General features: G+C 44.4%; 3 protein-coding genes across 4 annotated transcripts; 1 reads left to right on the top strand and 2 right to left on the bottom strand.

Moving 5' to 3' along the window:
• Positions 1-6,355: 6,355 nt before the first annotated feature.
• On the bottom strand, positions 6,356-9,382 carry c10h3orf38 (chromosome 10 C3orf38 homolog). Its single transcript, XM_037488058.2, has 4 exons — positions 9,160-9,382; positions 8,832-9,007; positions 8,448-8,686; positions 6,356-8,222 (listed from the first exon to the last, which is right to left on the bottom strand). Exons 1-4 carry the CDS (start codon positions 9,284-9,286, stop codon positions 7,859-7,861), a joined length of 906 nt encoding a protein of 301 aa, XP_037343955.2. The 5' UTR covers positions 9,287-9,382; the 3' UTR covers positions 6,356-7,858.
• A 558-nt stretch (positions 9,383-9,940) lies between these two features.
• zgc:152951 (uncharacterized protein LOC569013 homolog) lies at positions 9,941-16,105 on the top strand. Of its 2 annotated transcripts, XM_037488056.2 has the most exons (11): positions 9,941-10,215; positions 12,086-12,325; positions 12,438-12,555; positions 12,841-12,993; positions 13,142-13,327; positions 14,040-14,113; positions 14,228-14,425; positions 14,527-14,664; positions 14,781-14,870; positions 14,975-15,118; positions 15,355-16,105. In XM_037488056.2, the coding sequence occupies exons 2-11, from the start codon at positions 12,086-12,088 to the stop codon at positions 15,481-15,483; spliced, it is 1,470 nt and encodes a 489-aa protein (XP_037343953.1). In that variant the 5' UTR covers positions 9,941-10,215; the 3' UTR covers positions 15,484-16,105. The 2 variants fall into 2 exon arrangements, with proteins under 2 accessions (XP_037343953.1, XP_037343954.1); XM_037488057.2 differs by lacking the exons at positions 12,841-12,993; positions 13,142-13,327 and having other exon boundaries at positions 9,942-10,215.
• Positions 16,106-17,400: 1,295 nt separating this feature from the next.
• Positions 17,401-26,824, bottom strand: LOC119228470 (zinc finger protein 654-like). Its single transcript, XM_037488055.2, has 12 exons — positions 26,653-26,824; positions 25,488-25,633; positions 24,611-24,692; positions 24,252-24,387; positions 23,632-23,834; positions 23,220-23,356; positions 22,895-23,036; positions 22,382-22,666; positions 21,145-22,278; positions 20,092-20,879; positions 18,907-19,934; positions 17,401-18,799 (listed from the first exon to the last, which is right to left on the bottom strand). Exons 1-12 carry the CDS (start codon positions 26,776-26,778, stop codon positions 18,795-18,797), a joined length of 4,212 nt encoding a protein of 1,403 aa, XP_037343952.2. The 5' UTR covers positions 26,779-26,824; the 3' UTR covers positions 17,401-18,794.
• Positions 26,825-27,452: the final 628 nt, after the last annotated feature.

The raw sequence follows: 27,452 nt of genomic DNA, 5'->3' as shown, positions 1-27,452 counted from the left end.
TACTGCTGTGGACCAGTATTGCAAATCACGCTCAGCTTGCAGTGGAGGAGGGATGGCGACATGAAAAATTCATTTTTTCCTGGTTTCAAGTGTATGTGGGATGCTCTATAACGCAAACTTTTCTTCCTGTGCAGCTCTTTTCTGTCACAAAGAAGACACTTATAAAGTTCGCAAGCTTCACATTCAGCCGCACACACAAGGATTAAACTAAATAATTCACAGGCTTCATTTTGTACTGAAGGTGTATCGTCCCATTAAAAGGCCTGAGTTTGTTCTCCAAACGAGGCCAAAATTGTGTTGTCAGCAGAGCCACATCGGACCACAAGTGCTTACGTCTGCTCGCTGCGCGCGGCTCCGCCCCGAAAACAAGTCCCACTCCCCCCCCCCCATGTGTCCGTTCATCATCACAAATACCTCGCCGTCACGGGAGTGGGGAGCACATCGCGGGCTGCCTGAGTTATGACCCTCTGCCTGCGAGCAACGGAGAAGAAGTGCGTATTCCTGCAATGGATATTCAGTGGAAAGAAACACTAATAAAATGGAGACTGTTCTGCTGACACGACTGCAGCGGGTTACTCTGCTGGCCAACTGGCAGCTGTGACGATGATGACATATTGACAGAGGCGCCACGGGGGGGGGGGGAGGGGGACACTCCCAACTCCAGGGACGAGGGACTTCTGCATTGGGGTTTCGTCGGGGGAAATCTAGGCGGGGTCGCTGTCTGGGACGAGGATGGATGAGGACATTGGCTGTCAGCAGTGAAGAGGCCTATCTGGCTCTGTCAGTGGCCCCCGCGAGGGAGAGAGAAGACACTTGGGGGCCTGGTCTTGTCTCAATAGACAAATGTAGCCTTCATCACATTCGCATTCCTCGCCGTCCTCGTCTTTCGCTGGATGCGATTTGGTGGTCTTTCGTGTGTCCGAGTTGCTTTCTAACAGCCAAATTGTCTTCATTTTTTAGAGGAATTCATCCGTCTTCAGTCATTGATTGGTTCCCCGCAGAAGACGCTGGCCGTTCCTCCTTGAACTGTAGTGTCTTTAACAAATCCCGTTATGATATCCAGTGGAGGTAGGCAGAGGTAGGCGCCAAGGGAGCCACTTTAGGTGATTTGGAAGAACATACCAGAGCCCTGAGTGAGACAGTCATTGATTTTGCTGTCTTTCTCTGCTTGTCTGTATTGCTCAGGGCCTTCGGGGCAGCAGTCTGGTATCCCACAAAAAAACAAAAAAAACACTATGGGGGGCTAACAATTCACAGCTCAATCCACAGGGTGCTTTATCAATCAATAGGACCTTCTGCTAGAGCAGTGATTCTTCCATTTGCCTTCGGCCTGCAGCACCTGCACTAGCCCCACGGCCTGCACTGCACTCTGGGTAACGTGTAGGCTTTCAGCCCCCAACCAGCTGAGGCAATCTCATTATCCGGATATCCTTTCAAAAGATAGCAGTGGGTTCACGTAATGATGTGAGGTACTTGTCTCGGGATTCAGCGCAGACAGGAGTTTATTTGCAGCCCGCTGGTATTTGAGTTGTTGAGTCACTCCTTGATGGATCATTAAAATCAGTCCTAGAAAAATATCTTGAAGAGGGCAAAAAAAAAAAAGAAGTGGATGAAATAAACGACCATGGCCGTCCCGGGAAAATGAGTCCGCAATGTTTTCATTTTCTCCGACTGTGGACCGGTTCCCTAATTGGGTTACGTGGGCTCAGCGAGGAAGTTGTCAAGCTTCAGGGGTTTTTATTTGTGCCTGGCCGTCAAATCACAGCCCGGAGTAGTGACCCTGGAGGCGATGCCCCCGTGAGGCCCTTTAAGGTACAGCTGTCTGACAAGTCAGTCCAGAAGCCCCACTTTTTGCCAGCAAATTCCCAGGTTCCGAGGTGACAGGGCGACGGGGCGAGAGGCCACACAGCTTTGCATTATGGGAGGATTTGAAGGCCCCTTAGGGTCAGCTTAGCCGCTGCTGAAGAGGAGTAGCAGCTTCCCTCAGCACGTCATTCTCTAACTTTTAAGTACATTAAAAAAAAACAGTTGATGATAGTGCTGTGGCGGATACACTCTGTGGGCATCAGTGTGGACAGAAGCAAATACTTGTGTGCAACCACACATTTTAAAACTCTATTTGCCTGTAATGAATTATGCTGAATCAAGGGCGTGTGTTCCTGTGCCGAATACTGGAACTGCTTGATATTTATTTCTACACAGCTATTTATTAGGGACAGCTTTCCCTCACCAGTAAGGCCACTTAAGCTGCTGCATTTTTTAGCTGATTATGCAACATTTGCTGTGAGGAAAGTGTTTGCGTTTTGAGTTCTAATGAATCTAATGAGTCAAAGTAATAACATGGTGTGATGTTGATTTTTACTGGCAATTTTGAACTAAATCTGTAGCATCATAATTACCAGGCCACCGTGCCAGCCCAGATGTCGGGAGTTTACCAGATGTGGTCCACCTGGTGAGATGAGGGCTATGACTTATGACCAGCAGGTCAGAACCACTTTCTTGTTGTCTCCTGTCTCGCACAGAAAGATGAGTTGGATGAGCATCTGCACCTACCCCCTCAGGAAACTGGTTATCCTGCAGAGACTCATACAAAGTTCACGTTTGATCAGGATATCCCATCGAATGTTATTGATAAAAATATAGCATAACTAATGATATTTAGAATTAATTCAATTTAATATAAAAAATGACATTAAAACTGATTTAAAAATATTAAAAATATGGGGTGTAACATTCCCTCCCACTCAATGGCAAAAATTCTATGTTGAATCATTATTGCCGGGTCACATGGGTGTGCCAACTGGGGAGAAACCGTTCAGACAAAGAAATCCATTTTTCAAAGAATGTTAAAAATATCTCACTGTACATGAAATGCAAGGTGGTGTCCATGCAACTATGTGTTTATACATATACTGTATGTGGGAGTAAGATTGTGTGCGTGCGCGTATAGGCAGCTACGGTGGTGGTGGCTTCCCGGGGAATTGAAATTAATGAGTGTAATCAGAAGCAAACAGCGAGCCAGGCAAGGGCAATTAATACATGCAAGGCGAGCAGAGCTGCCGGGTCTGCTCGGTTGGCCACTGTTGCAGCCGGAGAGATGGAGGATTAAGATGCAACCACAGACGAACCGCGCGGCTTTTCCACGCGCAGCAGATGTCCACGGAGGGAAGGCGCTGGAAGAACTGGCGTCGACGCGCCTCCGCCAAACCCGGGGCCACTCGCGCAGCCGCCCCGGGGCCCAATACGAGCTGACAGCCTCCTGGCAGCATTCTGATAACACCATCGTCTGTGTTTAGCTCGAGAGCCAAGGGAAGGCCCTCGTCTGGGCCCCCGGCACCGCAGACGAAAAAGAAGGGACTCGGTGCAAAGCTGCACAGTGGAGCCACTATGCGCGAGAGAGGGAGAGAGACAGAGGAACATAAAGAGATAAAAAAAAGAGAGATGGGGGAAGGGGGGGGGGGGGGGTATTGTGTGCGAGCTCAACTCAAGTTCATCTCAATGTGAGGGACGTGTTTGTTACCCCTCGTGTTGCCTCCGCGATTGTCTGATTGAAACATCCTTGGCTGCATGCATTCCCTCAAACATGCATAGTTGCCTCAGTGTAAATAAACACATTGGACCCAGCTGCCTTCAGAAAGGACCCCTGCTCCCTTTAATTGACGCTAAACTAGAGTGTCACCAGCCAGGATCTTTTCACTCAGCCCCTCGCACTGTTGCCTTGAACGGCGTTCGTTTCCCGCGGCGGTCTCGCATTTCCACTGTTTACGTGAGATGATGATGCGTGTGTAAGGATACACCGCTAGGCCCGAGAGAGGGGTTGATGTGAACTGTGACGGTTGCTTCGAAAGGTCCAAACCAATTTGCGTTGAAACGGAACAACACCCGAAAGGAACGCACGTAGGAAGTAAAGGCTCGGGCTTAAAGGTCACGTGAGGTCAAACAAACCCGATGCCGCCTCGTTGTTAAAACTCCTTCCCTCACCGTGTAATGTCCTTAAAATGTAAACTGTACATCTTTGCTTCCATCTGTAATCTATGTGGACCTCTCCAGGAAATGAACATGTGGCAGGAATTGACCTGACAAATTGTTGTGATGTAATGTCTCTCTCTTTGGGCATTCATATAATAGAGTTGGGCACACTCGGAACATCAATAGTCGGGTCACAAAACTCAAATCTCAACAGAGCGTCCAATAGGTTTCCAAAATAAAATAAAAAAGTGAAATCCTAACCTCCGTCCTAACCTGCAACAGACGATACGCGTTAAGCTGGAGAGTTGTGGACTGTGACCTCATTCCCTCCTGCTGGAGTTATGTGACTGTTTCTGTGCGGTTTTCGTGTGTACTGGTTTATGAAACACTCTTGGGTTGGAGGCCAAGCCCCACGAAAAGGACAAAACAACTCTGTCAGAGTTGTGAAACATTTGGATGAAACTTTCCTTTAACATGTTTTGTCAGCGGGAGAGTTATCATCACTTATTGATCGAGTCACTTTCTACTCATAAATCCAGCAGTCTGTAAAGCTTGGTGGTAACATTTCCTTTAAATCCTTCACAGGTATCAATAAATTACTGACACTAGCTTTGAAATATGTTCGCTTGTGCCTATGAAAGGTAACGGTGTAACATGTCCCTCTTTTAGAAACCCATTACTTTAATGAAACACAATTCAAACCCGAAGATTTACGGTGTGCCTGACGGCAGTGGCCAGCAAGAAATTGCCGAGTAACATCAGCTCCCTCAGATTGCGCTGAGGCGCTGATGAGTTTCCTCACGTAATGGTGTAAAATGGATTTGTACCCCCCCTCCCCCCCCCCTTCTCCATTGCCCAGGATCAAAGTCTTTCTCCTCTCTGCTGTGGCTTGTCCGCCCTCTTCTGGCCTCAAGTCGCCATGAGGTCAAAACACATCGACCGATATCACTGAGCAAAATAAAATGAATATGATGTATGTTTATGAGTCATTTCAAATCATTGTAAAGAAGTTCATACTGACGTTATATACCTAAAACAAATCCATATGGGCATATTGATATAGTACCTAGCTTGATGATATGAAATATATACTGTATATATATAGTTATTTCAGTCTGTTTAGGATAAATTCTATGAAAAAAATAAACACTATAAAGAGGACACGTATTACTCGCTTTCCATATAACCACGACAAGGTCTCCTTGAATTCCCTGAAAGAAGCCTGAGTGCCCCTTGGCTCCACTTTAAGAATTACTGCTGCAGACAAAAAGAAAAAAAAAACCACTAGCATTAATGGCTCTATAAAGCCATCAGACTGTCAGAGAGAGAAACATGGCTGTAGCTTGAAGTGTTTAATAAAATAATCTTTAGGATCGGACCAAACATCCAATACTTCACGAAATGGGATAAAGTCTTGGAAGAAATGGATTGATGATTAAGGCAGCAGACTTCATGGTTCACCACTCGTGAGCTATTTCAAAGCCCCATGCATCTAAGATTTAGCATGATCTTTATGACAAACACACTTCCCTATTAGAGGACAGGAACGAAAAAGAAAAAAAAGAAAAGAAGAAAAGTAAAAAGCTCTCCGAGTCCCAACCCTCACCAGACGCCAGTGCAGCGGTATTTCTGAACCCATGCGGAGGGGCTGCGCCCGTGGCTAAAAACCACTTATTAAAACGCAGGGAAGCCAAGTGCCATAAAGACAGAAGGCGAGCAGCTTGTTATTATTCTTTCTGAGAGGTGAACAGGCTGAGATCAATGGCCGCTGTGGTCTCCCCTCGCCACAACTATGGCCCAGCAACGCACAAAGGGCCACGTCTCTCCAACCCATGCCGTCACAGATACAAACTATTCCAGGGACCTTTGAAGACAACTGCCAAGAACAATTTCCCACATGCAACATTTCCCACTAAAGCCACCGAGGCGTACTGGCATCATCGGTGCCCCACCAGGCCCCGGCTGCTGTGGGAGTATCGGTGGAACATCAGAGCCAATTTATGAGTAAGGATTCCAAAGCTTGAAGCTTGTTACTCATATTGAACATTTGTTATTTAGTTTTTCTACAATTAATGTAGCGAGTGAAATGTGGATGCCAGTTGTTAATGCTGTTACGGGGGGCTAAAATCCCTTATTTTTCTTCCTGTTAAGTCTCCCTTCAGTTGTCGCTTTGGTTGTTTTATTTAAGCGAACTGAGTCCCGTGTTGAAGCCTCCTCGTCACTCGGATCCATCCGATCCATCTTTCCAGGCTTGCAGTGCGGAGGACTGACCTGCTTTAGCTGCTTGTCACTTCCCGACGCTAAATGTAGGACGTTAGCTGTTTTGACAAGCGCTGGGCCAATTGATCTGCAAGTCGTGGGCCATTTCGGGGCGGGTGAAGAACAAAATGGCAGTTTTCTCCCTGAGCAGTTAATGAAAGTGTTTATTTATTAGATGTCTGACCCTCCTCAGTAATCATTCACATGTGTGTGTGTGTGGGATGCTTGCACAATGTACACATGCTTGCCCTCTGCTGGTGTTTGAATGTGTTGAAAACAAATAATAATAAGTGGGGGTAAAAAATACATTCTCCCTTACTGTGAACATCAGAAACAAAGAGTTGGGGTTTCTATGAAGACGTTCTTTGTGTTTTTCCCAAAAACAGGGAATTTGTCAGAAGGAAAAGGGATCTGTTCATCTTCAGAAATGTTTGGTAAATTAAGTGATTATACCAATGTTCTCCAATACAGCATATGTCATAGGCTGTAAAGTTATTCATAATTACAAACAATTTAAATAATTCAATGTCATTTTTGTTCTGCTTTGGTTCAGCCCAAATAAAACGTATCATGCAAATTTGGGCAAAATGTGAAATGTTATGAGAATAATACTCAGTATTGGGGTAGCTATTCTATACTACAGCTGAGAGAAGTCAATAACTCACATTTAAGTCACAACATTTTGTCAACAATGTTCCCTAAAGAAAGTGGTTGTCACAAAATCGTCTATTAAAGTGGAAAGATAAACATATCAGAAAATAGAGAGAGTTGCATCCAAAAGAACTTCAAATTTATATTTGAAATGCTGCTGATGGATAGGAAGTATATCTCATTAGATATTCTGATATCATTTGCAGCACCTACTGACACAACGTAATGAGGGAAAGGCCGGAGCTCCGGGGGCAACCGGTTCAGCCCCCAGGAGCTCCTCCATCTGTTCACTGCGCAGATAGATGACACCGAGATCCCACAACAGGCCTTTTGCATGATTACAGTCAGTTTGTGAAGTTCTTTGAGACAACACTAATCAGCCATTAACATTGTGGGTTGACCTTTACTCATCCTACGAAGGCACAGCAATCTTGGATTATGTTCGACATTGTAGTTGACTATGTAGTGTCATAAAAAAACATAATGTAAAAGGCATTCTGCTTGCTAGTAGTGACCTTGTCATAACAAAGCATAAGTGTACACATTGGTTGATAACATCTTTATGATACATATTTACAAAACCACATCTATATCTTTATTTACATGGTATCGTATTTAAGGCACATAAAGCAAAACTTCTATTAAAAAAGTAACAGAACATTTGGAGCAGAAATATTTCCACAATAAGAAGCAACTGAGACTGACATTTTCTGAAAAGTAAGACACTTGGAAACTTAAGCTCAAGCTTTGTCGTTACCTTATGTTACGTCAGTGAAGTGGAAATTTTTAGAAACTTTTTGATTTTTTTAAAACTTTCAGATGTACACCCGCCTTTACAACTTGACATGCTAAAAATAGGGTACGTGAGGGGTCCGTCCAGTACACGTTGCCTGGGTCTTTCCCTTCCATTCCCTGGATATAAATATATTTTTCCAGACAAACATTCACTGGTTAAATAATGTTAAAGAAACTGTGTTTATCAACTGCATAGAAGCTGCAAATCTGTTGAGTTGTAACTCAAGGCAGGGGCAACCGTATCTGTCCCACCCAGAGCATCCTGCCCTCTGATCTTCAGGTTCATGAACTTGATCTTCCAGCTGTTGTTCTCCAGCGGGGAACGAATCAAACCAAAGATTTGCTCAAAAATGCCCAGACAGGCTTCGTCTCTGTGGATGGTCCCAGCTACAGCCACCAGTACCGGTCCGTGGGGGGAGGCCAGTGTCCTGAGGCCATGAGGCTGCAGATTGGGACTGAGGAGGAGGCGCTCTTCCTTGATCAAGGCTAGCAGACGAAGGCTAACCAGTTCGGCCCCCAGGAAGTCCTCCATCTGTTCACTGCCAGCTCTGAAAAGAGCGACATGGCTCTGTTACAGTTGAGCTATAAGCCATTTCCCACCAATCAATTGGAACTAATTTAATAAGAAAGATCAAGTTCAAAACCCCATCTGCATCTACTGTCTCGTCTTTCAGATCCTTCTGAACGAATTTGAGCAGTTGATCCAGTTAAAAGAGGCCAACAAAGAAGCGCTACCAGCAGTGAAATTTAAACTACTTGATGACATGACTTACTTGGCGAGGAGACGTAGCTTCACATCTGGCCAGAAGTGTTGTGGCCCCCAACCCTGAGGCGGCTGGCCCAGCGAGGGGTTGTGACTGTTTAAGAGTTGGAAGAACCACTGGCAGAACTGCTGGCCCAGTACCTGCGGGTCAAAGCCCACCTCGGCCTTCCCCTCCGTGGACAGCGTCTCCGTGGCCGTCCTCGGTCTTGTGTCATCCCTCTGTCCCGGAGGGCTTTTGTCAGCCACAGCCTTAAAGACACGAGACCTTATTAGTGCATTCAAGTGAATTGCTTTTAGGTAGACGTGTTCCAATAGCACACCCTTAGAGCAAACAGTGGCGTACACCCTAACGAAGCAGCACCATCTGATCCAAATATTCAACCTCATCGACTACCTTGCCAGACGACCAGAGCTCCAGGGTCCTTTTCACCAGCTGGTGTTTCTCGCTGTTCGGCGGCATCACGACGCCCTCTCCGACCAGGTACTTGAATATGAGGTCGCGATGGACCTTTTTCCTTTTCAGGAGCTCCTCGGCAGATTTAGTGAAGCAGAGGATGGTTTCCGAGGCCTCTATACAAACATATGAGCATTCTATGTTTAGGCAGAGGTGAGTGTATACAAAATTAAACACAAGGAAGTGTTATTGACGAACGTTGACCATAACGCTTAATGTTTTCTACCGTGCTCCTTGCTAACAGGTAAAATATGAAAACATACGATACCTGCCACATTTTCCACTGCTATCATCTTATTCGTGACTGTGTCAGTAAGTGAGAGTAGGTGGCCTTTCGACATTAACTTCAGTATATTTGTACATCCAGCGCGCTCTGTTTTTGACAGGCCTGACATTTTCGCCACCGCAAAATATAAATGCCTCCTTTTCCCAAAGATCGTCCATTCACGCCCTGCTAGAAATGTGTCCGTGTAGGAACATGTATCAGCAGAGAAACATTCCGCCTGAAACCTTGGCAATATCCGGAAAAACATGGAGCTGCTTTTAAGACCATGGGAATTAATGGTGTCCATAAATAACATACGTTTTCATGAATTTACTCTTTTACCTGAACATATTTTATTTCCAACATAGCATATGTAAGGGAACAAGCTACTAACATTTACCATCGCCTTTTAAGTATCTAGGCTCAAGTATTACGTTAGCATTTTGAAACATTGAGTACTGCAGGGCAAATAAAAACAATCGTATTAATAACAGTAATAAAGTAATATAATTGATACATGTAGAGACGATAGATAGATAGATAGATAGATAGATAGATAGATAGATAGATAGATAGATAGATAGATAGATAGATAGATTAATAGATAACTAGCTATGTCTTTGGATAAACCGGTGATGATAAACGGACTCCATAACTTTGATGTAACGTTATGTTTACAATAGAAAACGTGCGTTTACAGATGAAACAACAACAATGGTAAAGAGAAAATGTCTGGAATGATTTAATTTTCGGTTCGTTTACGAGGCGTACCTGAAGGCATCATGACACAAGATAGCGCTAGCTAAATAAAGAAGCTAATGTGGGCTAGCATCGCTCTCATTTGACACCAATGGCTAGCATGCGCAATGATGATTTTCAGCCAATGCAGCTGGGTAATTTACCTGCAATATAAGTGACCTTCCGGGTGGCGTTACACATAACTTAACGTTACGTCTCAACACGCATGTTTTAAATAACGGGACTAACGGGAGCAGCTGTGGGATTGTTTTAAATAGTAATATTGCTTCCGAATTAAGCGAAGTTGTCAATCGCTGAAAGGTAACGTACTGTTTTTATTTGCTAATTAAACGTTATTTACGCCCGACATTCCATATTTTAGCTTGAATGCGATGACGTTACATCCACCGTTAGGTAGTGCTCATATCTCACTGGACGAGTTGTGTAAGAAACGGATTCAACAATTGTTGACCCGTTTTGTCGTGTTTATTTCCCTGGTCAACTCCGCAACGCTTGCATTTTAGTGCACGTGTATGCTGACATTTACGGTATTGAAGTAATCTGAATAAAAGCTATTTAATGAAAGGTTCTCGACAATTACTAAAGTATGTGTGTTCTGCTGTTAAACAAAAAAAAAGGAATACTGCTTTTACTGTACAAAGTTTGATGGCTAGTCAGTAAAAGCCCTAGATTTCCATGCTCTAAACGACCATTTCTTCATCTTTGAACTGCAATAAAAACTTTTCAAGCAAAGATCAATGTCCTTGTGTTAAGGAACTCTCTTGGATGTTGAATATGACATAATTTTACTGTATAAAAGATTTTTCCAAAATATCCCATAAGTATGTTTAAAAACATCATTTATCCATTTTTGAGTTGCAATAAAAACATTTTTTCCCAATAGAAATGGTCTTTTTGAACTTGAACTACGGCTTTTACGTTGGAGAAATCTCTAAATTTGTACAGTAAAAATATTTCATTTATTGTATAAGAAAAGTCAGAGGTCCTGTATACACACTTCTATCCGAGCACATTGTCCGGTTAGGCGTTTAATACCGTAAATGTCAGCATATACGTGCACTAAAATTCAAGCGTCTGGCGAGTTGACCGCAGTTGTTTATTAGTGTTCATTCATTGCAACTAGCAAACGTGATATTCTCTTCCAAACTCCATTAATCGCAATATAAATTCTTGATTTTTAGTAACGATTGGCGTTACGTCCCCTTTTTAAAATGTAGCCAACAACTTTTTCTACAACTCTGTATTCTTTCACTACCTCACAGTGACTTTCCAGATTGTGCTCATCATCCCCCGTCAAAATGTCCCAGATGTAAATATTACTACCATCTAAACTTACGGCGTGTCGATGTAACGAGCTCCACAAACTAACGTGGGGATGAAGTAGAGAAACCAGCACAGATTTGTATCAGTAACGTGAGCCGTGGTTTGATCTGTCCTTCATGATCATGGACTCGTATTGACTAACTGCTGGCCTGAGGCTGTGTCACAACGAATGAGGAACTGCCATTGGCTCACTTCTTACAAAACCAAATCAGCTGCCAGCATTTCACATGGTCGATATCCACACCCCACCGGCCTGCTTTCCACACAAGGAAACGCAAAATGAGCTGGGAGGAATTTGCGTCAGCGATTGCTCAAAGTCTGACAAATACAGTTCCTCAACTGTCAATCATCACCCAGAAGTTATAAGGCACCCTTGTACTGCTGGTTTGAACTGGCCAGGAGATCAAACAAATCCAAACTACAAGATTGCATTCAGAGCACCGCACCCTCAAGGAAATGAATTTGGTTCATTCGGCATTGAGCCCAATCAATCAAGTGTTTCACCGTTGTGACTGAAAGGAATGTATACAAATACTAAACATAGATTCAACAATGTAAGCGTCGATGTGTGGCAGAGCTCGTTAAAGGAAGGGTTGGGAATGAACCTACAATATGAAACCTCATTTTCTCCTCCAAATGTAGAAAAATAAATGTTTTTGTGTGTGTACACACACAGAAGTAACCTCACATTTTGCATGCATTATTCTATTCAACACAAGCTACGCACATACATATCCACACTTCACAGAAAGAACAAAATTACAAGTAGAAAAAGCTCAGCCCGGGTTTCTTTGGATAGCTGCAGCATGAGACCCTTTTCCCTCTCGTCTTCCCGTTGTTGCTGCAGATGGAGGAGTTTGAGGGCAGTGCTCCGGGCCGGGTGACGGTCTACTCCATCCAGGGCTGCCCGCACTGCGTGCAGGCCAAGGCCACCCTCGGGCGTCTGGGAGTACCCGTATGCGACGTGGATATGGGAAGGCACCCGGAGCTGAGAGCCAGGGTGAAGGAGCTGACGGGACGAAGCTCGGTCCCTCAGATCTTCTTTAACAACATTCACGTCGGGGGCAACGATGACCTACAGAAACTGGTGAGTAGGGGTGGGAAAACACCTAAAGATACTACTTCCTCCTTTTTAAAAATGGCAAACTCCTATTGCATCTTTCAAAAAGAAATGAAATTGACCAGCTTCACTCGCTCAGGCTCCTGAGGAGCTTCAAAGGTTGGTGAATCTGGTGAAGAAGGAGCCTCTTCCAGCAGATGCTCCACCACTACCGGAGGAGAATCCACCAAAGGACACGGCGGGGGAGACGGATGGAGGTGAGCCATTTGTCAGCTCGACACAAGTACGCCGCGTCTGTTTCTTCGAATGTTGAAACTTGTGAGGCGTCGGCTTTGATGAAGTTATAAGCAAAGTGAATCAACAGCAGGTGGAACCTCATCACGTGTCTAAAGGGTTCCTTTGGTGCAGCAAGATCAATTCAGTGTTTGCTAAAAAATACGAAATCTCTCCGTTCTTATTGCCAATCATTTGTGTGCCAGTATGAAACACCGTGTACTAGTATGTGTGTTTTTGTGTGGCTTGGCCCATTCCTGCCCTCACAGAGTTTGTGTGTGAGAAAGATGAGTTGGCAGACCTGGTAGGGGACCTGAAACATGCCAATGTGATTGGCAGTCATAGGAGGGGACTGACATTGTACAAAAAGAGCTTCTCATATGATCAACTGGTTGACTGGCTGCAGAAAGAAAAGGGCATGGGTGAGTAAGGCCGTGTTGTGTCCGTTGTTTTGGATCCGATTCCGATCCAGGAACTGTCTCCAGATTCATACAAAGTACATTCAAATCCAGATCTGTCGACATTGACTGTGGCCGTGTGTTTGTGTGTGTGTGTGTCTGTGCGCGCCAGCCAGGGCCGAGGCCATTAGTACCGGCCAGGCGTTGTTGCAGAAGAAGTACATGGTCAGTGTGCGTGGCTCGGGGCTGCAGGAAGGCAGTTTTGAAGAAGGGAAAGACTCACTGTACAGGCTGCTGGAGGACGACCCAAATTCAGCTCTAAACGCTGGACAGACGGCTGCGTGCAGCCCCATCCCGGGTAGGTTAGGACTGGACCAGGCTGTGGGCACCTCCGCCTCCCCCCCCCCCCTCGCCCAGGCCACGCCGACTGCTGGATCAATGCTCTCCATTGCCTGTCCTTTCGATGCTGCCGGCTTGGTGTGTGTATCGCGTCAGTGATCTGAGTGGCAGGACGAGCTGAAGTAGAGCTTAGCGATATCTGTAATGTGGCCTCTAATTCAGTTCTTTGATTATTTTATTAACTGTCTAGGAACTCTGAAGAAATGAGGAAAACTAAAGCCTTATTTCAATACCATGTTTTCTTTTTCGCAGGTTTGCTGTCATCTATTTATTTTTTAAATTCATTTACTTTTTAAGCGTTTCTTGTCCTGTGGCGGTGGTGAGACATGCTTCCTCGCTCTGTACCGTACTTCTACCTCAGTGTTGCACACCCAACTAACAAGCTGATCTGTGACGTAGCACACGGTGGATTCTAATCTCTGCTCCTCTTCGTGTCGCTGTACATGCTTGGTGTTTGTTCTGTTTACCAGCAATGCTCCTTTGGCTGTTTTTTGATTAACCTCATTTCAATGACGTGGAGGTTAGACGGATCCTTTTATAGAGCTTATTTCAGTCTTTTAAATCGATGCAATATTTGTCAAGGTGCTGGGGCTAAGCTAACACCGGTGCTCTTTGCATCCGGATGTCGGTTTGTTGGATCCAACCAGGAAACCTTTCTCTCTCTTCCTCAGCGGCCGAACTCTCTCTGCTTGTACGGGAGCTCATCCTCAAGTTGTTCTCTGACCACCTCTCTGCCGACGGGAAGGTAACGTCCTCCTTAACTCGTGGCTTCTGGCGCGGCGCATTTCCCCCCCCCCCCCCCCCCCCCCACTCCCCCTGACTAAGCGCCAACGGGTCCGTATCCTACTTGTTCCCGCAGTCCGTGGACTACAAGGGCATGTTGGGTAACCCCGCCTTCGACCGGTACTGTGAGCTGGCCGTCCAGCTACAGAGGGTGGAGCTGCTTTCACTGAGTCGGGAGGAGAAGCTGGCCTTCTTCATCAACATCTACAATGCACTGGTCATCCACGGTTCCCTCCGCCTGGGGGCCCCCACCAACATGTGGCAAAGATACAGAGTAGGTTACACTTACCAAAATCCTTCAAATGCAATAATTATACTGGGACGGTGTTCTTCATCTTGTATTTAATCTCATGTACTTTACCACTCTTTTTATAGTTTTTCAACTACGTGAGCTACCTGATTGGAGGAGAAGTGTTCACGTTGCAGGACATCGAGAACGGAGTTCTGAGAGGGAACAGAAAAGGTGTCGCGCAGCTTCTAAAACCCTTCTCCAAAACGGACCCACGACTACAAGTATTCCGACATCCGGGTCAAGTCACAGCTGAACATTTCACTGATTCCCCCCACGACCCTTTTGATGCTTAAGAAATCATGTAACGTTGAGTTCCAATTCCCTGGTTGTCCTCTAGGTGGCCCTCCCAGATGCTGAGCCCCTCATCCACTTTGCCTTGAACTGTGGAGCAAAGGGCTGCCCACCAATTAAAACGTATAGTCCCCAGGTAAGCAGATTTAAAAATAAATACTATGGGGGTGTCTTGGGTATCTACAATGGATCGTAAATATTAGGAGCTCGAATGTTCCAAAATCCCTTCTTCATCATCAGGACATCGACGGCCAGCTGCGCACAGCGGCTGAGGCCTTCTTGGAGAACGACGAGGCCTGTTTGGTGGATTCTGGGAAAAGTGAAGTGCGGCTCAGTCAAATATTCAAGTGGTACAAAGCTGACTTTGGAGGAACTGATGAAAAGGTAGTTCTGAGGGGTGAAAGAAGTATACTATTACTACTACGACTACTCAGTTAAAAGTCCTGCATTCATTAATATTTGTTATATACGCTTTAAAAATATATCATAACATGTTTCTTGATTTTAGATTTTGTATTATAATCTGCATGTGTTTAGTGTTAAGCAACTGAAAGTAGAAGATGTGCAGGGAAGCAGAAATACCAGACCTCACGGTGTGTTCTCTGTTGACTCCCCTGTAGCTGCTCAACTGGGTGCTGGAGCACATGGGCGACTCTCCGAAGAAGACCAGCCTGCAGGGTGTCCTCTCCGCGGGGAAGACCAAAGTCAGCTTCCTGCCCTACGACTGGGGCACCAACAGCTCCCACTGAGCACACACGCACGCACACACGTGCACGCACGTCCAGCTATACGCAAAGACTCTGTCTGCTTTCTACTGAGCTGCATCTTCTGATTAACCAGGTTGGTGGTGGTGGTGGTGCTGCTGCTGATGATGATGATGATGATGTGCTTGCCTAATGCAATCCAATGGTCCTCAACCATGCAAATGGTTTTTATGCAATATGAACTGTAAATCCAAGCGGTGCGAGGGGCACTTTTGCACTGTACCATTGACTCGTACTACTTTTTTTTGGGGCTTATCCTAGTTTTAAGGTCATGTGTTGTTGGAAGATGCACACAAGTTGCACGTTCAACTTAATTGGTTTTCGAGGTACAAGCAGTGAGCCGAACAGAAATGATTTTGCACACTGAAACTTTGTTCTGCACATATTGACTCCCCTTATTAGACGTCCAGTGTAAAATGTCAAAGCCTGAACATTTCCCAGATTATGTGAGAGTAAATGAACAGAGAGCTAACCATGGCATTCTTAATAATTATTAAATTGGCAATCTACACTTTGGTTTCCATGAGCTCCAGTCCTCACCTTTATTACGATTCCCTCGGTCCAAGACAACAAAAAAGATTGATAATGAAATGTATGAATTATATTATATTATACACCACCCCCTGCAAAGTGCTGCTGGGGTCACTTATCCCCCTCATAGCCACAGTCCAACCTGTGGCTATGAGGGTCTCTTCTTGGTGTGTATCATCCTCTTATAGGCTCCAGTTACTTAGTGAAAATAGAAAGTGCTTCCTGTTTCGAGCGCATAGACGGATGCAGTGCTCGGGCCCTTTCATTTCTAATTTTATAGTGGTATTTTGTTTCCTCCCCCTCCGCCCCTCTTTCTGATCCAGGTCTTCCATTTTAAACGAAAAAGAGCTACGGATGTTTTCTAAAAGATGTACAGGAATATTTGTAATGATCACAACTACATCCTTGACAGCCAAATTTGAATGCTGTTGAGACATATTTGCACCTCTTTTACATACAACGCGATCTGTGGAAACGGGAAAATATTTTCATTGCATTTCCTTTCTTCATAAGTTAAATGTAGCAGTTTATGTTGATTCATTTTGGCTCCACGCAGGCTTACTAAACTGTACAGGATCCTCTTATTTATTTTTCAGTCATTGAAATTGAACTAAATCTGTTTTTCATTTCACCTGGCCTTAAACGTTTGTTGTTGTTTGACTCTGTTTTACACATATCTTCCAGTGTGATGGCCACACATTAACTTATCTGATTCAATGTTTATTAATCTTGGTGAACCCATTTTTTCTGCCACCTATTTTTCCATAATTGTACATTGAGTGGGTTGATGTCCTCAGTGTGCTGCATGTTGTGTCTCACTCTCAGCACGGTCCTACACATTACTGGAACTTTCAGTTACTTTGTTCTTCGGCTATATGTAGCACCAAAACACAAGTCCAAGAAAGCATGTATTAAAACTAGAATGCATGTGCTTCACAAGATGCTAGAAGACTCGCCGATCCTGTAGCCGGTGCTTTGTTTCTGGCCTTGACCGCAGTTAAAAAGTGGGAATAAAGAGATTCTACCCTGCAGCGCTGTTTCAGCTAAAGACGGTGAACGTGGAACAAAGCGGACAGAAAAAAGGCGAATTTGTTTACCTTTGATCATCCTGTGCTCTCAGAATTACCTCATGTATCAGGAAAAGTGTGATGCAAAAAGTTTTTTAAAAGAGCGATTCAAATATACTATTTTCCTTGGGGTCTACAATAAAGCAATATGTTTATGAATGATGATTATGCAATGCTGAAATAAATTTGTCTGCTTTCTCTTGCTGTATCATCTGATTGCATGTAAAATATATACTTTGAATTGGATACGGAAACTTAATCCTCAATGAATATTAAACAATATAATTATTGGCAACAACATACATCTAGTTTAATTTGTTTATTAAAACATCACAAGTCACTTTCTTTAAGAAAAATAGGGAATCAATACCTTTTCAAATCCAATATATTAACATCTGTACATATAAATAAGCAGTCCCATAAAAAGATTACATTAAAAAAGATGAACAGATCAACCATCTCAAATATATACACATAAAAGTCACATGATGATCGTGGTGTCAAACAGTAAAAAGAAAACTTAACATTTAGAGCAAACTGGCACTGTATGATGTTGATCTTTACCTACAGTCCACTGAGATTCAGACCTGACACAAATGTAGTGGTGAATTCTTTCGATACTGAAGAGGATAATATTGTGACAGTATGAAGGCAGATCTATATGGTTTCGGACATTTTGGTAAATGCTTCGATGAGAGTGATTCTTGAGGCAAACCCGATGCTTTAAAACCCAAAGGTAAGGACCAAAGAACCTCAGTTTGAAAAGCTGCTGCAGGAGATAACGCTTTGGAGCATTTATTTGGAATTCAAATCAAATTGAACGGACCCACTACCGGTCTACCGTTTGTGTGCATCCTCGTTAGAGACCAACGCTCAGGAAGACAGCGATATTTCTCCAAACATGAGAAGGCAACACTCATTAAGCTGATCTTTTCCAATCAATAGGATTTTCAGTATATTTCATACAGTTGCAAGGACTGTTTTCCACATACTTTATATGGACAACACAAAGGACAGGACTGGAGCCATTTGGCATAATATTTGAACACCACAGGTGTGAAAGCCAGATGTTCAAGAAGTCCCTCAGTCGCTCCAAGGCATGAGGAGAAAAAACCCCAACTCAAAGCCAGATTAATACCAACGCATTCTGTCCCATAAATAAATTACTACGGGTCCATTTATTGCTAAATGAAGAATATTTAAGGTACCTTTTGTCAATAATCTCCAAAAATCAAGAGACAACAGATGTAAGCATTACATAACTCCCCTCCCATCAAACTGAAAAATAAACACATTTTACATTTTCATTTTAGTGTTACAACAAATGTTACAACAAATGTCTTTCATTATCAAAAATAAAACGTCAAGCTTTCTGTAAGAAATGAAAATGAGGTTCTTTGTAACCACGTTGCTTGAAAAAGCAAATGAATATCGAATTGCCATACGTTAGGGGAATATATATTCATTCACAACTAGTTTTGGCTGAAAATTATTTCTTTAAAACAAATCAATTTAACAGAAAGAAAAAGGAAATCCAATCATTAAACATTTTGGCACATATTTTCCCTTTGTTTACAAACTGGTATTCAACACCGAGTGGCATTCATAAGCATAGCGCTCCGGCGTTCCTTTCTCTCCGATGCTCGCCCCGCGCCAGGAGGAGAACATGGTCACCGTGGTTACAGCTCCTCTCACACACTAACCTAAGCAAGAAAAGGAAGAAAAAAAAAATTGATTACCGAGTTAAAGTTGGTTAGAAGCATCCATGCAATAAGACACACTTCATAATCAGCGCAGCAGGTGAACTTACTCTCATCGTCTGAATCGAAGCCAAAGAGCGACGAGCAGGTGTTGAGGCTCTTGTGTTTCTGCAATTCCTCCAAGGTGCTGAAAGAGGAAAGACATTTGTCACAGCGATGCCTGGTCTTCTGCGCGGAGGCCACGTTCTCCCCCGCCTGCTGCTTCTCCGGGACGGCCTCCTTGTATTTCTTATTGCTCCAGTAGACGGTTTTCTTCGGCGCGGCCTCCTCATTGGACCGCCTCTTGCGCATCGACAGCCTGGATTCGTCGAGGTAGGTGGAGGGCGGCGGCCGGATGAAGGGCGCTTTGACGAAGGTGGCGTACGCGGGGTCCTCGGGTTTAAAGGTCTTGTGCTCGGTGATGTGCGGCTCTCCGAGTGTCTTCTGGACGCCCTCGGACAAAGTGGACATCTCCTCCAGGTCTCGCACGTTCAAGGGGTCCCACTCGACGGGCGCTCTCTTCCGGCAGCTCTTACTCGCAGCCGCGCCGCCACGAGAGGCCAGAGCCTTTGCTTTCAACGGTCCGGGTCTCGTCTCGCCCTCGTGTCCGTTGACGGCGTCCTTGCGTCCGCCCGTGGGCTCGTGGCCGACTGCGCTTCCGGAGCCATTGTGAGGTTTGGACGCGTGGTCTTCGGTTTGGTTCATCTCTCTTAAAGCTTCCAGAGGACCAGGGCTCGGACTTTCTCTCTGGCCCTTCTTACTCTGAAGCCATAGATCCTCCACCTTCACTCTCTGCTTCCACGGGGCTTCTTCACTCTGCTCCATCGGTCTGCTGGGTCCCAACTCGAGTTCTTCTTTCTGAGGCGCCGGGATGTAGTGTCTCCACTCGTGGTCATAGAGACCTTGAGTGCTTGAGAAGAGCTTCTCGCAGTCTGCGACTGAACATTGAGGTCTGAAGGGCTGGTGAGTGTTCACATGGTCCTTGAGGTCCTGCAGAGTCGAGAAGCGCCGGTTGCACTCCAGGTGGTAGCAGAAGTGCTGCAGAGCAGTACCGTGGAGCTTCATGTGGTCCTTGTAATGCTGGAGAAACTGTATGGGCCTGTGGGAGGAAAGCAAAGTGAGCCCAATGACAACCTTTCAAAAATATATCACCAAAACTACTCTGCCACTCAGTTTCAGACAATAGAACAGAAGAGTATCTCACTCAACTCTAGATGAGGACATTTGTGATTCTTGATATGCAGAAGGTACCTTACCTGAGGCACAGGGGGCACTTGTGTTTGGTCCACACAAACGTCTTCTCCAGCACCTTCTCTTCGGTGATGTGGCATTTGAGGGCATGCTTTGTTAGCGTGGCGCTGATCCTCAGGAATACTCGGTCACAGGACTCCGAGGGGCACAGGTGATACGTGTCCGCGCCGCAGCCGTTTTCCCTGGCCGGCTTCTTCTTCTTCTCCTCCTCCTCCTCCTCCTCCGCCACCACGGACGGATCTCTCACAGTCACCGTGCCGTCGTCGATGACGACCTGCTCGTCCTTGAATTCCACCAGCTTGAATGTTCTCGCCTCGGGATTCTTGCACTTCCTGTGAAGCACAGACGTCTTTTTGATGAGCGTGCGGAGGTTTCGGATGATCCGGTCTTCCCTCTTGAGCATCGACACTTTGGTCTTGCCCCCGGATTTCTGTTCGGGAGTTTCCTCTGCCGAGATAGAAGTCAGGCTTTCATTCGGAGGCGGACTCTTATTTTTCACATCATGTACCACTCCATTAGCGGCCGGATGTCCAGTGCACGGCTGTCTCGAGGGGGGTTTCGGCTTGCTCATTTCATCGATGTGGTCCAGGATATGCTTTTTGGCAAAGGGGAGCTGTTTGAAGCGTTTTCCACAGAGTATACACTTGAGTTTCCTACTCTTAAGGTGCGACAGAGCGTGCCTCATAACGTTCAGGCCTTTGTAGTCTTTGTGGCAGAAGTTGCAGTGGTACGTCAAGTGGGCGTACTGTTGAGTGCGGAGTACTCGGTCCTTCCACGTTCTCTTGGCTTTCACCTGGAGGGAAGACAACAAACCACCCATATAAGTTCAACATAAAAGGTCTGCAGGACAACAAACTAAAACCCTCCCACGTCTTTCCTTACTAATATCCGTGTGTCAAAGAGTTCCTCTTGAATAACTATATAATATAATTAATAATTCAAAGGACTGTGTCCACACTGCACTCTGTTTGAGGCAAAATGCATCAAACAGTTAGTCATTAATTAGTAATGCATGTGCCCAATAATTATGAACCTTTAAATACTGAAAAACAACTGACCTCAGTGTTCAACACCTCTGTTTCCTCTGTGGCCTCCTGTTCGGAGTCGCTGTTCACCTCCTCCGAGTCCAAGGACTCAGGAGGTTTCTCACCTTCGGGCTTTTTGGATTTGAGAGAGTAGTTGTGCAGCACTTCAATCGGGCAAACCAGTAACTCTAAGGGTGGACCATCAAGTTCAGGATCCGCTTCCACAGAAGGAACAGCCGCTCGAGGCTCCTCTGGAAGAGCTTCACTAAACTCTGTTTTAGATCCCTTTGGGGGGTTTTCACTGGGACTGATGCTGCACACCAAGTCCGGGTGTTTCTCAAGTTCATTTTCCCTCTCAAGATTATCCATCTGCTCGAATCGACCCTCTTTACGTCGGCTCTTTTGTTCAAGTTCGTTCTCCAGCAGAGGCATATCCAGCTCTCTGTCATCTGTGTCAGTTATATCCTCCAAACCAAACTCTTCCTCAGAGAGCCACATCTCATTATCAGGGTAAGAGAGTTCCATTTTCTGTAACGGCTTCCGTCCACGTTTTTTCCCTTTGCCCTTGCTCTTATTCTCCTCGACTTTGACCTTCTTCTCTTTGAGTGGCTGCACCTGCTCCAGCCTGGGAAGACCCTGCAACCATCTTTTCTTCCGACCCTTCCTTTTCAAGATTTGGCTCTTCACACATCTAGACAAGTATTCTCTCTTGCGGTTAAGCGGGGGTTTTACTATGGCGGAGTTTTCGATGTTAGCTTTCATGCGCCTTAGTGAATAAACAGGCTTGTGACCATAAGAGGTTGATTTGAGGTTGTATTTGATCTCTGGATCATCACCGCGGTCGGCCTCATCGTCAGACAAAGATTGGTTTCTGCTTCGCAGGCGGTTCCTCCATTTTCTCCTCTTCAGAAGAACAATATTTGATGGGGACACACACTTTTTTCTCCCTCCAGCCACTGTGCGCTGGCCGGATTCAAACCCTTGTGTGCACGAGTCATTTACACGTGTATTTATTGACAGTTCTTCACTGCATTCCTTCTCCTCCTCCATCATCTCGCTGAGAACAACAGCCTTCATGACCTTGTCGCTCATCAACCCCAAGCAGTGAGTCCTGAGGGTCATGAGGTTCCAAAACTCCGGGTCAAAACACAGGTGCTCCTTGAGCATCTAAAAAGCAAAAGACAAACATTATAGGCATGAATCATGACGTTAACACAGCCAATTACATCATTAGATCTGATAACCTAGTCCCCTCTCCACCACCTCTGACCTGCACGATGTGGAAGCGAACGTTGGTCCTGACGGGGCTGTTTCGGGGATGCGGCTCCTGGTCGGGGTGCATGTACAGCAGGCACACCGTCCGGTAAGCTTCCAGGGTGCGCTCCTGGCAGAAGACCAGCAGGGCGCACGCTCGGCAGATCTCCAGGTCGTGAGGTAGCAGGAAGGCGATGGTCTTGCAGACGAGGGAGCGGGTTACGCCGTCGGCCTGCGTGTCGCCCAGCTGCAAGGCCCTGGCACAAAGCTCCACGCAGACCGGGACTCCTTCAACCCCCAGCTGTCCAAAAACCAACATCTGGTTAAAACAAGGTGAAATGCTAGATGGGACAATCACATTAGGGTCTAGATGAAGAAGGTATCATTTAGATTTTGACTGAATGACTCAAAAGTGTATATCTCAAGGAAGGTAAACAGATCCTCATCTGATTTTCCCTGTGACTGTCTTCACACATTTCAGATGCAAGCTTCCAACATTGAGCTAAATATACAATATTGTTGGCCGCACCTCTGTGGTGACCAGTTTGATGAAGGGGAAGATGGCTCTGACGTTAGTGGCAGAAGAAGCCAACTGCAAACACTCGGCCAGGAAACCATGTGTGGAGGGATGGGCCCTAAGGTGCAGCCTGCTCCAGATGAACACCAGGTCCCTGCAAGAGGCAGAACAGGCCAAAGACGTCCGTTACATGCTTTGATTAAACAACAAGGCGACCGAGGTGGTACCAAGCAAAATAAACAAATATAAAACGGTGCCTCTCAACAACAGCTCGCTTCACTACTAGATGTATTGCACATTTTGTAAATGGGAGTACATGTCCATAGGTTATTCTTACCAGATGTAGTACATGTCTCCATTGTGTAGCTGCTGGGTGAGGAAAGCTTTGCATAGGGACAACAGAAGCTCATCTTTTTCAACGCTCTCGGTGTTGCAGATGATCTCCACAGCATCACGGCCATCTATCTCCGCCATCTGTGGAAGAAGACGTGTAGATGCCTTCACACACACGAACATGCTTTAAATAAATACACCAAATCCTAAATAAATCTAAATGGATTACAATCAATAAGATTACATGAAATCATACAGCTGAGAAATTTCACTTTCATTTAAATGCAGCATCTTAATATTGAGTCATGTTTTATTTATTACTAATTATAATAGTTAAGATTATTACTGTGCCATCTATTGGGAAAACACATGATTTAAAAAAGCCTCACATCCATCGCCACTCTTCTGTCTCTTACCTCCTTGTGAAGATGTTCATGCAGTGAGGCCTTGTAGAGGCAGGTCAGGTAGGCCTGATGGAAGTACAGATGTTTTCCAGCCTCCCTATTCTCCAGGCAGCTTTTGGACAGGGCCATCGCCTCTTGCATTCGCTCACAGGCTTGCAAATAGCGAATCCGCAGCTCAAAGAATACCGGCAACTCTGAGCTTAAGTAGTCATCGACTGCATGGAGGGGGATTACATGAGTTAACATGCAAGACACAAGGGTATTTACATACAGATGTTGCTTAGGGTAAAGGCAAATTACTACAGATAGGTTTGAGGCCAAAAAAAATATTTACTGGCCCTTCCGCTTTGTTATTCTCAGCTCTGTTGGTTAGGGGTTTGATGTATTGTAAAAAAATGTTTTAAAAATTTAGAAACACCGAGTCTGCTGCTAGGTTAGCTAATATATTTTGTGATTTATCATACATTTTAGATTAAATGCAACATTGCATTAAAAATTGCTGTAGTTTTTTTACCAACTACCAGAAATGAAACACGCCTTTTGGCCTGGCAGCCCTGACAGCCTGCAAGCTGTTGAACAAGACCATCAAAAACACAGCAGCTGAACTACAACAAATACAGCCATGAGCCTACCTTCTTTTAATGGCAAGTCCGCCTCTTTCAGGATTCCCTGAAGCACCAGATTCTCCCATGGGCCTCCTGCTTTGATGATCAGCTTCACATGCTGAAGGTAGATGTTCCTGTGCCTCTGGAGCTGAGAGTGGCACTCCTGCAAAGAGCATTCAAAAACGTTCTTGTGCCATGTGCTATGACCAATCACAACCGTTGCTTTTAAGATACGTTGGTTAATATTTACAAACTAAGAAATTGAATATATACAGATGGAGTTCTAGTATAAAACACAAGTGCTGGTAACTTTTAGTGAACACTAATCACAACTTACTAATGTGAGTAAGAAAAACAGAGGCTTGGTACACATGTGTTTTTGTTACCTGAAAGGAATCAAGGATGTCTTTTAAAGGCTCTTCCACAAATTCTTCCTTGCTAAAAAACAGCATCAGTTCAAAAAAGCTCCTGAAAGGCAATGAGAGGAACATTAGTTTGCCAAAAAACAGTAAGAGAGTAACAGTAGAAAATATATTATTCTGTAAAAATCAGCTCATCAAACCTTTAAAAGTATTTTTCAAGTGTTACCCTCAAAAAAAAAACAATACTCATCAGCTAATCCAAGCAAAAAGCATTTTAATTATAGCAGAAAACATGTTGGATTATGTGCCTATAATGAGAAACGATATGCAAACCAGTTTAACATGTTCACTATGGCATGTGGTTAAGTTTGATATTACTTGTGGCGTATTGGTAGGCTAAAACCTGCCCGTAAGACTCGAGCACGACTCGAGCACAAGGCTTATTTGTCACTCTAAATATCAACAAACATTGTTTCCCAATGAACAAGCTCAGAAGTCACACTTCTAACACCCTGATCTTCAAGTTAACATGTTTTTTACTGAAAGAAAATAGTATGCCTCTTCATCAAAATGTGCCGATTTGGAAAATCGGAGCATTGATAAAGCAGTAAACAATTATCCATGTCAAAGTAGTCGGGTCATGGCATCCTGCAAAGAGAATGAAGTCTTCCTCCCTTTCTAAGTGGACCTTCTCTGTGCTCGGTTTACGTAGCCTGTCCGTCAGCGTGTGCTTGTTCGTAGATGCGAGTAACTGAACTCTGAACGACAACCCAGCTCCCACCCACTTTGTCAGCGTGGAAGTACAACATCACCTCCCCCCAGGTTAACACTGCATTGAGATGATGGTCTGCCGGTTTAGCCCGCTATGTTGACAGCTTAGCACATGGGACAAACTACTTACAGGGCCATACTGCTGAGAACATAGTGGATGTGGTGACAGTCATCGGGGAAGGCAGCAGTGGCTTTGGTGAAACTGCAGAGTGCCGTCCGCAACACCTTCAGCTGAGGGAGAGGAACCTGCCATTGCCCCGTGTACTCCTCAACCAGCTGAGCAGGAAGAACACAGACATGTGGAAACATGAAATATATTCCTGTTGTTCACAAGTGTCGTTGGTTTTCTTATCAGTTAAGTATTTATTTTTAAAAAGGCCGGGCCCGTCGGACGTGGTTTCTTTCAAAGTGCATGAGAATATCGCATGTGGACAATGACAATAACATTCATGTCACTTAAAAGTGTAATGCTGTGACCATGGAAACTGACCACTAGTTAAACCACTCAAACATACATCCAAAGTATAACCGACTAGCGAGTAGTAATTTGGCGTGGTCTACCTTTAATGTTAGAAATAACGCGGATATTAAACTGATAGAAAACAGCAAGCGGGGCACATACAATGATTTCAGTCTTGTGACTTACAGTAAGTTGTAATTACCACCAGCCAACTTAACGTTAAATGCCTGGACACACTGTCCTGCTGACAACATGACAACAGGATTGTTGGTAATCAGGTTCCACAGAGGTGACTTTATAACACGTCGTTTGTAAAGTAATGTCAGCTGTTTCTTTAGCGCTGAGGCTGTGGGAGACTAGTAAACACTAATTATTATTATTTAATGTTAAAGTTGTCTAACTGGAATTAGACAAGCAATAACAGAAGGGAGTTTTATTGTGTTTAAAACAAACCTGTAATAATAACAAATAGCTCAACTAAATACATTTTGTTAGAAGCCCCATGTTAACCTCGTTCCATTAATAAGCTTAACTTTATTGCCTGAAGTTAACCTTAGCTACAGAGCTAACTAGCTAAGCTAATAATTTCATATATCGAATAGGCCTATTCAGAGGAACTCGTGCAGCTTACCATATCAAAGAACCTGTACCGGTATCTCTCTGGATCATATTAATAATATATGCTGTGACGGCTATACACAGTCTTGCCTACACAATGACGGCAAACATGAAGCTACCTGGTCTGGGGACCTACGTTAGCTAGCAAAGCTATTAGCCTTAGCAGTAAACAGACGCCGACTTTGGAGATCATTTTAGAAAATGGAGACGAGCGTACCTCACAAAACTCAGAGCAATAGCCTTTGCTTTTCAGAGACGACTCGTTGCTGCAATGTCTATCGCACAACGTGTCCAGGGCTAATTCAAGTCCGTCTGTTTCCAAATCACTTTCGCTGTCCGCCATACTGTCTGCTGTATCCAGCGCATAGTCAACGTTGCCAGACTTGAACGTAGCTTCCTCGCATCCCACAAGAGGAAATACAACCAACCTGGCAACCCCCTGGTAACGGTAATAATGTTTTCGTTAGTTCCCAATACCGAACAATCACGTTCAGCCATTTGACATATTGATAATGATAATCAATAGGTCAAAAAAATATTTGGAAAAAAAAGAAACATGCTTTGAAAGAAAAGATGAACAAATGTTATACTGTAAATATGTCGTGGAAACAAAGGTGAAAACATATATGGTCAAAAGATGGTTTTTGGAAAAAAAAGTACAAATATACTAGGTCGAATAATGTCATGGCAAAACAAGTCAAACAATATTAAAAAATCTAAAATTCCCAATACCCAAATAAAAATATAATGTAAATGGAATGTGAAAAAATGTAAGGAAAATAATGTAATTCTCATGAGGTGGTAATGGAAAGTACTTTCACAGTGATCAGATATATGGGCTATTGTCAAATTGATCATTGTATTAACGAAACCATTTTAAGTTAGAATTCACCAGGAGTCATTTCGGAGTGTTACACAGTTGCTACAATTTAGATATCTTTAAAATACGAATTAGTTATTCAATCTCCAAGCAAGGTGTACAGAAATTTTTGAAAACTTGAACTAAACAGACAAGAC

The sequence above is a fragment of the Pungitius pungitius genome, chromosome 10 (genome assembly GCF_949316345.1).
Source record: "Pungitius pungitius chromosome 10, fPunPun2.1, whole genome shotgun sequence".
NCBI lineage: Eukaryota > Metazoa > Chordata > Actinopteri > Perciformes > Gasterosteidae > Pungitius > Pungitius pungitius.
The sequence above is the reverse complement of the archived record's forward strand: the minus strand, read 5'-3'. Positions and strand labels throughout refer to the sequence as shown.